Raw genomic sequence first — 12,228 nt, 5'->3', positions numbered from 1 at the left:
CTTAACGTCGAATTTCTTCGCATATTCTGGCAGCTCATCCACCACTATGCAGTCCATTATTATCAACTTATCTTTATGCGGTATGGCGACGCTTATCATCTCATATTCATGAACAGGTTTACTAGTTAGAGAACCTCTCAAGGCTATCTTTTCACTCCTTTGGACCTATATTGCAGTCTCTACTAGAGCTGATCTTTTTAATGAACGTTCTCTCGGCACAAGTATCCAACAGCCTCTAAGTCGTACCATGCGACCGTTTCTTCCCTTTCAGGGGAATTGTTGCTGGTTGGTAATAAGGATTGCTTACCTGACTTATTTGGTGGTTTGTCCTGCTCATTTACTGATGTGTCCCACTTGTACATCTCTTTGTTTATTCTTAGCTTTGCTTTCCGGTTTGGGTCCTTATCACACAAGATGCGATGATTGTATCATCTTACAACCATTAATTGCAACTTGGTTTTGTCACAGTCCACACTAAAATGCTTCTTAGAAGACACACAAAACATAACTGTAAAGCTCTGATGCGATTCAACTTTTCGTCTCTGGTTGCGTAAGTTTTGCACCGTGTCCACCAATGTTCTTTATCACAAAGAGCACATCTTTTGGATTGCTGATAACTGGACTTATTCACATTTCCCTTGGTTTTTTGTCTAACAGCTTGGGATTGATTTACTGTGAATGTTGATATTGACGACAGTTTTTCAGTTTTATTCACATCAGTTGAAACAAAAGTTCTTAGATTGCAAATTTCCTCTGCTAGGTATTTCTTAAAGGTGTCTAATACCAACCAATCGTCTCCACACCTACGCTTCACCGTCTCACTGACACTTTGAGGCAATTTGGTATAGAGCAAAATAGTATAAAGCTCATTTAATTCCAGCTTTTCACTTTCAAGCGATCTTATTGAGCATTCAAAATTAGCTCTGAAAGTTTGCAACGATTCAGAATTGGCAGCAGGAGACTCCATTTCTAGCAATCTTCTCACTAGAACATGCTTAATCTCATCTCTCTTTCCATAAGTAGATAGGAGAAGAGCTACAGCTTGTGGATAATTGGCAGCCTCAAATTTAAATCCCGAGATTAATTTCGAAGCTTCTCCTGTGAGCAAACTTGTAAATATGAAAACTTCTGAATTGGTTCCAAGTCTTTCCGCTGATGTACTGACACATGGTATAATTCCCAGAAGGAATTCCATTCTGATATATCTCCAGAGTAATGCGGAAGATCCAGTTTGGGCAATCTTATACTGGCTGTAGGTAGTGGCGGTGGTTGCGTTAGCGGATTTAGTAACTTCAAACTGTTAGTAATAGAGCTATTGAGTTTGCCGATATGTGTACGGACGTCTCTTGCATATTCAGCTTGATTTATCATTTCATCAGACAATTCTTCTTTAACTGAATCCAAAATTTGTTCATCCAAAACAAGAACTTTGTTCAAATTATCTAAAAGAGAATCCCTAAGGGAAGTTATAGCATCAATATCAGTTGAATCGATCACTTCGGTCATCTTAATTCCCAATAAAACGTGTGATAACGGAGTTTATAACCGCCACGTCTACGCGTCAACGACTCCATCGTGACAAGACCAAACTCAAAGAAAATACAATACAATATTATATATTCAAATTTTCAATAATAATATATGCATCCAACTATAATAACTGGGTGGGTTCAAAAGTTAATCAGCAAAATTTCACAAAGGTGACTCATCACCCAATAATTTTCTCCCAAATTAAACAATCAATGAAAAGGAGAATTTTAATATACGTGCGTAGTGGAATGTGCAGGCCCTGTCCCATACTTAACCCAGCCCTAAATCTGAAGGGGAAGGACGGGGTAACCACGATCCTACTCACCTTCTACCACCACCCTTTACTTTTCACATATTTGTTTGGACTCAACGCAAATACGTTGAGCCAACGCCCTGTAACTTTTATGATGAAAATGAATCCATCTCTTGCTAAATCACATTCTGATAATAAAGTAGGATCACCCTAACTCTTGTATCTCGCTTTAATTTTTTTGTTAAATAGTTTTTTCTTTTTTGATAGTTTTCGGCAGAGGTTCTAGATGTGTTTTACGTATTTCTATTAACATAACAAAAACCTCTGAATTATTGACTGTACGTAGACTTTCTACCAATCCTAGAATATTTTGGTGAACACTATTCACTAGGTTAGGGTTATCTCCTGGTACATCTAAGTCATTGCTACTTATGAACAAGATAGTGATACTAGGCCCATAGGTAGTAAGTTTGGTTATCAGGCCAGGTGTCATAAGGTTGGTTGTAAACAGGCCCATGGTCTACCAAATGTCTTATATTTTAAGGGTTCCAATAATTGCCGATCTACCACTATGAAAACAATTTCTTCGCCATATGGGTGACATGGAGAATACCCACAAAATAGCTACTTTACGATTCATTATTAAATTGTTAAACAAGATATAATATTCTAACAAGAGAAAATTTACATTAATTAAAAGTAAGGGAAAATAACAAAACCAAATTTAAGGCTTAAGGCAAGCAGGACAAGGCCTTACTAATTTAATTAAACTTCATAATCAAGCCTGCATACCCTTTTACCTACAAATTGCGCGAAATAAAAAAGAAGTAAATTTAATGTTTCTTGCGGCACCTCACAAAGAGAAAAGGAGACGGGTTAACCACGTCTGGTTATGTAGGCAGGATACCGCATACTAATTTAAAGAAACACGCAAAAGCAAAAGGAGACACCAAGGTTAGGGAAGGCAGGCATTATCCAGCAAAACAACAACACAACATAGTAAATGTCCTATAGAATAACCAACGGTACTAATCATACAACGTGACTAAACCAAAGAATTATTATATGATCGGCGTTCAAAACTAAGAAATTATCGAAAAATCTCACAAATTTCACATAAACCTGGTTAACACGGCAACATATTTCTGCGGACTTATATAAAGATTCACCAAACTGGCTTACGACATCATATATACCGTGGATAAGTACTACAAACTTTTACCAACTTGGCTGACAACACCAAATATACTACCGACATATCCTGGTCATGGCACCAAATATTGTTACTCATTAGGGTCAAACAAGCAACAACATATAATGACTTCAGTCAATTACAGAAATTACTAATTACCAGATTCGTTTAAGAGAACTCAAGACCCTTTCTCTACATAAAGAATTCATTGCGTTGTGTTACAGACATGAAAGGACATACTATATTCTATTGTGCTTTGCTCCCGAATTATTACTTACTAGTTTCATATGAAGTTGTTGCCGAGTTCGGATTACAATAGGCACGGGTAAACCATGATACCATTAATATATATTCAATTTTACCCAGTCACGGAATCCCACGCACAGATATGCATATCCCTAGCGATTTATCCCAGTGAGGCAAATTAAATAATATATCATATAATACTCATCCAAACTTCGGTTGATTAATCCATCCACTTCATTAAATGCTGGGAAGGAACGACATTGTTAATCGAAGTGAAATTCTATTCACTCTGATTAAGTTCTGTTACCAAACCACTCTACCAATGTTGAGAAGCGACTGACTCCCGTTCCCTTTGCTCACTTCTGTATCGAAAATAATACGTTCGCTCTCTCACCCAAACCCACGACTTCGGCCTCGTTCGCTCACGCCAAAATTAACAACAAAACGAACGAAGCCACCAAACCAACACGAACCGAACGAAACTATCAAACAACTTACATCGCATTGTTAACCAATTATACAAACCATTCACAAGACAATATTCCTTGGTAACAATGCTTATTACAATTAAATATAAATAAAACATTAATTTGTACACAAACCTGCACATTTCCACTTAACACCATGTAATATAAAGGAACATTTTCCATATACAACATGAACATAGATATTCAATAAAAATTGATTTTCCATGTCGTTATTGTAAGTAACGACAATTACTAAAGTTAGTATCTTGGAGCAGAGTTTCAGTCTCTTATGAACCAGTTGAAGGTTTTTATTGAGGGAGATGTCTGATTAACATGTCAGTTTGATGCCATCTGATTTCAAAGTTTGCTTTTTACGAAGTGGGTATTTATGTTGGAGTCACACATTGGGAGAGAGGAGGAATGAAAAGTTGGACCTGAATCTTAAAGGAATCAGGGAAACTCTAAGTCCCATGACTTGGCAGTGATAAACACAGTAGTATCCTTGAATTGAGGCATGTGGGCATTAGTGATCACCATTGAGTAGACAAAGAATGTGGTAATTAGGGGAACATTGTTACAGTGCTGAAGGTTTCTTGTTGTGTGCCTTTATGGAACATTATGATAATGAGTAATTGGTTAACATAAGGCAGTCTGAAGAAAATTAGAGTATGATTTCTTAATATGTATATAGGGCAAATTGGCCACCTTTAATCCAGTCCTATTATAAAGGTAAACAAAGAATGTTATTTAGTTTTTATATAATTCAGTTGTTTATTTATTTTTACTAAAACATGTAATTGACATCAGTTTCAGAATTCAAATTTTAATTTAGGTATCACTGCTGTTTTGTCATATCAGTAGTACTACATTTTTATAGTATTAATTTTTCCTTAATATAAATTGTTGATGCCAACAAACCCATAGATTATGGAGAGAAATATTGTAAGTGTCATTGGTAACCATGCAGTACTTTTCAAAACTGCTTTCAAGTTTAAATAAAACTGTACTTTTCTTTTCACAGAAAAACCAGTGGGCTGTCAATTTTGTGGGTCTTATGATGGGTGTAGGCCTGATCATGTGCATCCTTTTTGTTTATGTGTATGGAAGAGCATTGTTTATGTTTAGAGGGTGCAGCACTGTATTTCCTACTAAAGAAGAAGGCTCAGAAAGTTTTATGAATGCAGAACAAACTCCTGAACATCCTCTACACAGGTGGGAGTCTTCACAATACCTCTCTCATCAACCAAATCCAGAAAGAATGAGAAGTTACACCAACTGGGTTAAATATGGAAGTGAGAGGAAAGATTGTGGTGTAGACTGCCTGTTTTGGGAGGCTGATGATACCCTTCTAAGTGATGAGCAACAAGTTCTTGAAGGCAGGGAACCACTCCCAGATCCTGTTAGAGTCCAGGATGACAAGCAGTGCAGTGACATATCTCTGAGCCTTCGGTTTGATTGCCTACCTGGAGGAACTGTGGATCAAACTGCTTGTGAAAGTCGAGGATGTTGCTGGCTTGCTGATGAAGAGGTACTATTTATGTAATTAAGTACTAAATGTTTCTCTTCTCTTGCTCCTTATCAAGCTACATTGACCAATATAGTTCATATTCAATTTTAAAGTTTTCTTTCATAAATTATGCTTCACTTTACAGTAACATGAGAGACAGGTACTACTGTGTGCAGTTTACATGTTTTGTGGTATACAGTTCCATTACAGACCATATATTACAACTTCCATCTTGATTTAAATTTGGTACTAAGCCATTCAGTTTCTTACAGCTAAATGGTATGGCTACTCATCAAAAGTCTTGGTGTTACTTTCCTTTGACAGTAGAGCCCTAAAGGTATTAAATTAGATGTGAGAACACTTTTCTTTATGTATGTACTATTGTGCTTATGTCAGATATATACCATAAAAATATTACTGCTATGGGCTATGCTGCTTGGGGGAAAGCTCTAAAGCAACTACTTCAGAACATATTAATTGGGTATAGGTGCCAGTTCAGAATTATTGGAGATTTTCCAAGTGACAAGTATACAGGTTAAGTACTTTGATAAAGATATACAGTATATATAGGTGCATGGAGAAACATGTTTAAAGATAAATAAAACATTAATGTCATATTACAAATGTTTTCAAAATATCTTCAATGTAACAAATTTAAAATGTTAAAGAACAAAATGTACCTGGCCCCGCTCCGTGAAGGGGCAATATTCCCCCCCATGGGAGACAGACCAGCATTACGCATAAAACAGCTGGTGACGAAACAGAGGAAAAGGCGTGAAGCACATCTGCAATTTACATCTGTCCCAGAGGAATGAAAACACAGGAATCCTGGAAGGCTGGCTAAAAAAAACACTGACACACACAGGACTTCTGGGCTGGATAAATATGAAACAAACCATGGGCTTAGGACAAAAAACTGGCTTGAGTGGAGGAAAGCAACACGAAGGCCATGAAAAATATAAATTGATTAAAAATTTGTCATATTTCCTTTTTTAACAGGTTCCACAGCGAAAAAAACCATTTCCATCTCCCAGTTTACACCATCCATCTCATGGCGAGCCACTGGAAGACATACCTTTAAACATTCCATACTGTTTTTATCCCCGAGACTATGATGGCTACCACTTCGTCAACTTTTCTTCTGATACCTATGGCAACAGTGGTTATTTGAGGAGAGACACCTCTAGTGGTTACCCTCATGACATTCCCCTTCTCAAGATGGAGGTCTTTTATGAGACCCCAACTCGGATCAGAGTTAGGGTAACTATATTCTTAGCATATTTTGAAGGATTTATTTTTTTTTTTTCATGTATTAAGGCCTGCTTTTGTCACTTTATTTCTTTCATTTGTTGGCTTCAACAGGCTATGATGTTCATCACCAACATCTTACCTGTGATTTCCTTGCCTGATTATTTTAGATAAGTTTTGTGTTCTTGTCAGACAGACCACTATGTACGTATGTGTCATCTTTTTTTTTTTTTTACTGACTTATAAAGTAAATATTAGAATTGGTAATAATTATTCATATCCAGAGGATCAAGTTTTTCAAAGGTCTCATGAGTAAAGGAATACAAAACACTTTTAAGACTTGTTGAATTTAAGGTGGTGGAAGTTTTTTTTGTAAATATAATTGCCTCTGTCAAGGAGGTATGTTTTAGGTTAGGTTGGTTGTTTGTTTGTCTGCTTGTTAGAACTAAACACAGTTTTGTATGGATTTATAAAAAGAATTTACTAAAAGTGGGTCTTTTTATGTGCAAGAAGTACATAATTATAATTTCTGAGGAAATAAGATTGTATCTTTTGGGGAAGAGTAAGCCTAAGGCCCCACTGGATCCGTCGTGGCGCGTCGCGTGCGTCCAACACGGCTATCCGTCTACAAGCGTCTCCGTCTTCTGCGAGTGTGGCCCAACCAGACAAACGAGTGACGGTTATAAGACGGACAATTCAAACTTCACCAGTACTTGCCGTTATGAAGGGAGAGCGCGAGGTTTTCCTCTGACTCGGTGCTGTCAACCAAATTAGAGGCGTTGAACAGTAGGAAAATCTGGACTTATGACATAACTTTAGATGAGGAAAGAGTGAATATGCAAAACTCTTTCATAAGTTACAGATAGCGTCCACGACAAGTTTTTTTAAAATATTGTCGTATGCCGCGGAAAACCTTTGACTTAATTCACGAGGGCATTATATCTCGAATATCAAAATTTGATAACAATTACAGAAGATCCGTATCAACGTAAGAAACTTGTAGTAACTCTGAGGGAAGGATTACTGATTTCGAAATTAAAGTTGCACTTAGTTTATTTAATACAAAAATTAAGATACGTAGAATTGTGTGTGAACTGAACACTTTGATACAGGAACTTCTGAAACAAAGATACGTATTTACATAAATGTATCCATTAGAATATAATAAAAAAAAATACTTTAATCCTTTATCATAACCACACAAATCATCACATTTGATTATAAACTCAAAGTTGGGCTGGTGGTTCAAATGCAGGTTGTTGTAGGTCTACCACAATTTCTTCCTTCATGCGGACCCCAGCTCGGAGACGCACGTCCACGTGTGGCTAAAAACAAAATGTTTTGTTCCTTGTGCGTCTAGTCTGGTAACGCACCTGACGCCACGCACGCTCATGCGCCGTGTGGGGCCACTCGTGTTTGAACTATGACAGTTGATTGAAACGCACAAAACGCGTAGCCGTGTTGGACGCACGCGACGCGCCGCGCCGGATTCGGTGGGGCCTTAGCCTAATAATTTAGGGAGATGGATTGCTTAGATTTGTTGCCTTTGCCAAAGAGTTAGGGTTTTGGTTAGGATTGTCTTTCTGTTTGTTTCTTAGCAAGTTTACACGAACTGAATGGATTTTTATGGAAATTATACCAAAGGTGTTCCTCATGACTTCTAACAAATTATTTTGGGATAGAATTCCAAATTAGTCTTGTCATAGTATTTATCCATTATATTTGCTAATAATACAGAGTTTCTGCTTGCCAATCCCACTAATTCCTCACAGCTAAGTCTTTTAAAGAGTGAGACAAGTAGTCTTTGCAGACTCAAGGATGCACAGGCACATGCACAAGGCTGGAAAAACTATAATTTCTTTTGTTTTCTTTAGTTCTTTTGAAGGGGACTGAAGGGTCTTGGATTCTGTTTACCATGATTTTGTGCCAGTTGTAAGACAAGTAATTGGTGTATTTGAAAAAAATAATGCATACTGTATTTTTTATTATATACTTATGCCAGTAGGGAGAAGAGGAAGACCATTTTACTTTACTTCTGCATCAGATAAAGTGGCTTCCAGAAATGATATCTCATACCACATACTCTTGTTAACAGATGGAGTCCAACACATACGCCCTCCAAAGTACCCCATAATCAGTACCAAATATTCATGCTCTAAAAATTTTCATTTACTTTTTTTTTGGAGCACAGCATTGAAAAAAAATTTGAACCTTATTGGTAGAACTTATTAGAAATCATCATTGGTCTTCTTTTATAGGTCATAGGAAAATAGAGTATGGAAAATTGCTTTGTCTTGAGGCATTGTATGGCACTTTTGATGTATCAAGGGAGTGAGTCTCCTCTAGCTGCAGATTTCCCAAGGTTTTATTTAGTTTAGCAATCCATTTTTCTAGTACTCATCCAAAGTAGATTATGTAATGCAGAAACTTCCAAGTATTCCTTTATATGCTTATCTGAGCTTACCACAGTCATGTGCTACCAGGATTATTTTTTATTTTCAAGGCGGTTGAATTATTTCTTACTGATACTGTATGTTATTTTTCTGTTTTTTCTGAAGTATCATGCAGCATTTTTCTTGTACAGTGAACATGTTGGCCTTGTGAAAATCTAACATGCAGTACACTATACATATATGTTATTCACAAATGGTGTTTTATACTCAAATGTTTTATTATAGAGAATTCTTTTTCTTCCAACTAAAGAGATTTTTAGGGTTGGGATTGGACAGAATTCATGTTTATGCAAATTGAATTAATTTGTAAATAGTTCCTTTGTTTTATTTAGATCCAAGATCCAAGTTCACCAAGATGGGAATCACCACTTCCAGTAATATCTGATGTTAAACTTGGTGCTGCTGTAGAACCCCTGTATGGCATTGCTGTTGAGGAAGATGATGGTGCCTTTGTCATCTTCCGTAGAGCATCTTCTCTTCCTCTGTGAGTATGCTGTCAGATGTTGACTACTGTATTAAGTGTGGGTATCCATGCAATCTGTGTTGTAAATAAATTAAGCTCAGTAGAGGGTAATTTGAAAACTAAATGAAACTCGTTATAGTAATGTATAGCAGTGTGAATTACTACTTTGGGTGAAGTATTCAGGTGTTCATTACATATTGTCAAATATTTGCGAGTTTGTAGACATTTCTTTTTATAATTCGCTTAGTATTTTCTTCCAGATTTATTTTGAGAAAATTTAACTTTTGTTCGTATGCGGAACAAACCTTCGGTCTTAACAATGGGATATTTTCCAAGCGCAGCTGGTAGCTGGTTAACACAGTCAGAGATTGTAAGGAAGGAATCTGTGAGATCTAGCAACGCCTGCATATACGAGGTGAAAGCTGGTCAGCGACCGAGCACAACCCTGTGATGCTCAGTCTTTTCCTAACCGCCTTGGAGAGTAGACGCTTACGCTTTGCTCTCCTTCCAAGCCGGTTGTGTTTTGCCCATGTTCTGTTCTTTTCAGTGTGTTGTGTGTGTGTGTGTGCTTGTGTAATGGCTTCTTCCAAGTCTCCACGACCTTGCCAGCGTATGTGCCCGGGCGTCTGAGGGTTCCCGTGCTCGAGATTTTTGGCAGCTTCGGTTACAGATCCGCATACAACTTGAAGTAGGTGCAGAGCTAATTTTTTTACTGTGATGAATCCTTGCCCGGAGTGTCGTGACTGGCCTAAGGCTCATTGGAATTTATTTTATAAGAAGGAGCATTGCAGTTTCGACTCTTCCCTCTTGGGAGGGGTTTTCTTTGCCTCTTCGGAACGATTCAGCTGCTCCTTCTCCTTTGCTTGATGCTAATTCTAGTGTTCCTGTGTCTCCTTCCTTTTCTTCCATTTATTCATCGATGGAAGTACTATTTGGAGTGCCACAGGCTGATTTTATGTGTAATGTAGCTCCCTCTCCCTCAAGTTCCAGTTTTCATTACGGGGGTGAGGAGGCTTCATCATCATGTTCCATTATTTCAGATTTGGAGTCAACCTAAATGGCAGTGGTCTGGGGGTCGCTTAGGCTACGGGATTCACCCTCCTTGGAGGGTTTGTCTCATTTCATGGATGCCTGTAACCCCCCCAAGCTCCCGCTGTTCTCCCACCTCCCCCTGGTTTCATCTATACTGGGTCTCGCGGGCGGCCATCTTGTGGGTCAGCTCTGTCAATGAGGCCATCAACTAGCTCTGGTTTTAAGGAGGTCGTGATGTCACTCCCAGTATCCTCTTGTTCCATGACGTCAGTGGTAGCAGCTGCTCATCCTCCCACTGCCATGACATCATCTCTTCCAGCTATGGCGTCATCGTCGTCGCTCAATGAGCTGTCCGAGGCTTTGTTTCAGGGGGTCTTCAAAAAGCTGGACTCTGGTTTGGAAGAGAAGTTCTCTGCATTCACTGCTAAGGAGACTGCACTTAAACAGAAGGTCTCTTCTCCTCCTGCTGCTGCTAAGAGATCTCGTACAGAAGAAGTTGCTTCTTCCTCTCCTTTGCCACCATCGCTGCCATCACATCAGACGTTGGAGGGTCAAGGACTCTGTGATTTCACCTTCTTCGAGCAGAGGGAGTGTTTCGCCTTCTACCTCTCACGTCCGTGTCTCTCCCACGCACACGTCCGTGGTCGTTCTACCAAGAGGAGCACTTCGCCTACTTGCCCTCATGATTGTCCTTCTCCATCTCGGGTTAGCATTCGTGGTTCTGGCAGTGGAGCCTGTGGAAAGGAGCCTTTCTCCTCGTTGCTGCTTGGCCAGGTCTCCTCTGTGCATGCTGGTAATCCATCAATGTCTTTCCTTCACAGCCGTGCAGGGTTGGCGGTTTAAACCAAATGTTTTAAACCAAATGGTTTAAACCATGGTTTAAACTAGTCAATAAAAACAACCATGGTTTTTTGGTTTTTATGCTTTTTTTATATTTTTTGGTCTTCATGTTTCCTTTATAACTTTTATTTTAGGTAATACATATTTTTGGCAACTTTTGGTGTTTTTATCAGTTACTTGAATTTTCAAATAATATTTACTGTTTACTTGTTTAGCCTACTAAAATTCTGAATTGTAACTATCTTACAGTATAATTGTGTTATCGTGGTTGAAAGAAATTTGTAAATTATTTTATATTTTTAATTAAAAAAAAGGGGGGGGTTAGTTATATAAAAAGAAACAATCATGTTAATCATAGCTTCAGAGAGAGAGCAATTATTCATTTCAATTTGAAATAGGTAAAAAAGACATTCAAATAAAAGAAACATTTTCAAAAATGAACATCATTTGGTGTTAACTACAAATGTTAGCACAGGTATATATGAAGAAAAAAATCAGTTATTCACATCTAGTTCAAGTACTTAGGTCAAAATGACTGATTCAAATAAACAAGAAAAATTTCAAAAATAAACACCATTTGGTGGTGATAACCACAAATGTTAGCAGTGGTTAAAAAATTAAAAATCAAATAAAACTACAATTTTTAAACATCTAACTTACCTGGTAGTTATATATATAGCTTAAGTCCCTGTGACGTCATGGCAGAATTTCAAAACTCGCGGCAATCGCCGATTGGGTAGTTAGGTGTACCACCTGTGCGCCCTCTACCCAGGTACCTGGAACCATTCCAACTATTCCTCAGATCTTCCCTGCCGCCGTTTCGGTGAACATCATGGATTTTTGCTCGCTTTCGCCCGTGTTTTTCGCAATTGGTTTGGTGAAGTACACTTTGGCTTTGGCTTTCACTTGTTTTGGGATTTGTTTTTTGGATTTTCTTGGTACTGTTTAGATTTTGTTTGTTCGACCCTTGCTTGTCTTGATCTCTCTTTGACTTTTC

At 38.0% G+C, this 12,228-nt stretch overlaps 1 protein-coding gene across 11 annotated transcripts in view; it reads left to right on the top strand.

The window, feature by feature from the left end:
- The window catches only part of LOC135216042 (lysosomal alpha-glucosidase-like), a 152,271-nt gene that overhangs the window by 55,438 nt on the left and 84,605 nt on the right, over positions 1-12,228 (top strand). For all 11 annotated transcript variants that reach the window (XM_064250993.1, XM_064250990.1, XM_064250996.1 and 8 more), the window contains 3 exons: positions 4,710-5,216; positions 6,195-6,455; positions 9,229-9,380. In XM_064250993.1, the coding sequence (XP_064107063.1) occupies positions 4,710-5,216; positions 6,195-6,455; positions 9,229-9,380 (920 nt within the window). The remainder of the gene's footprint in view (positions 1-4,709; positions 5,217-6,194; positions 6,456-9,228; positions 9,381-12,228) is intronic.

The sequence above is a fragment of the Macrobrachium nipponense genome, chromosome 6 (genome assembly GCF_015104395.2).
Source record: "Macrobrachium nipponense isolate FS-2020 chromosome 6, ASM1510439v2, whole genome shotgun sequence".
Lineage (NCBI taxonomy): Eukaryota > Metazoa > Arthropoda > Malacostraca > Decapoda > Palaemonidae > Macrobrachium > Macrobrachium nipponense.
Note: the sequence above shows the minus strand (reverse complement) of the source record. Positions and strands in the feature narration are given on the sequence as shown.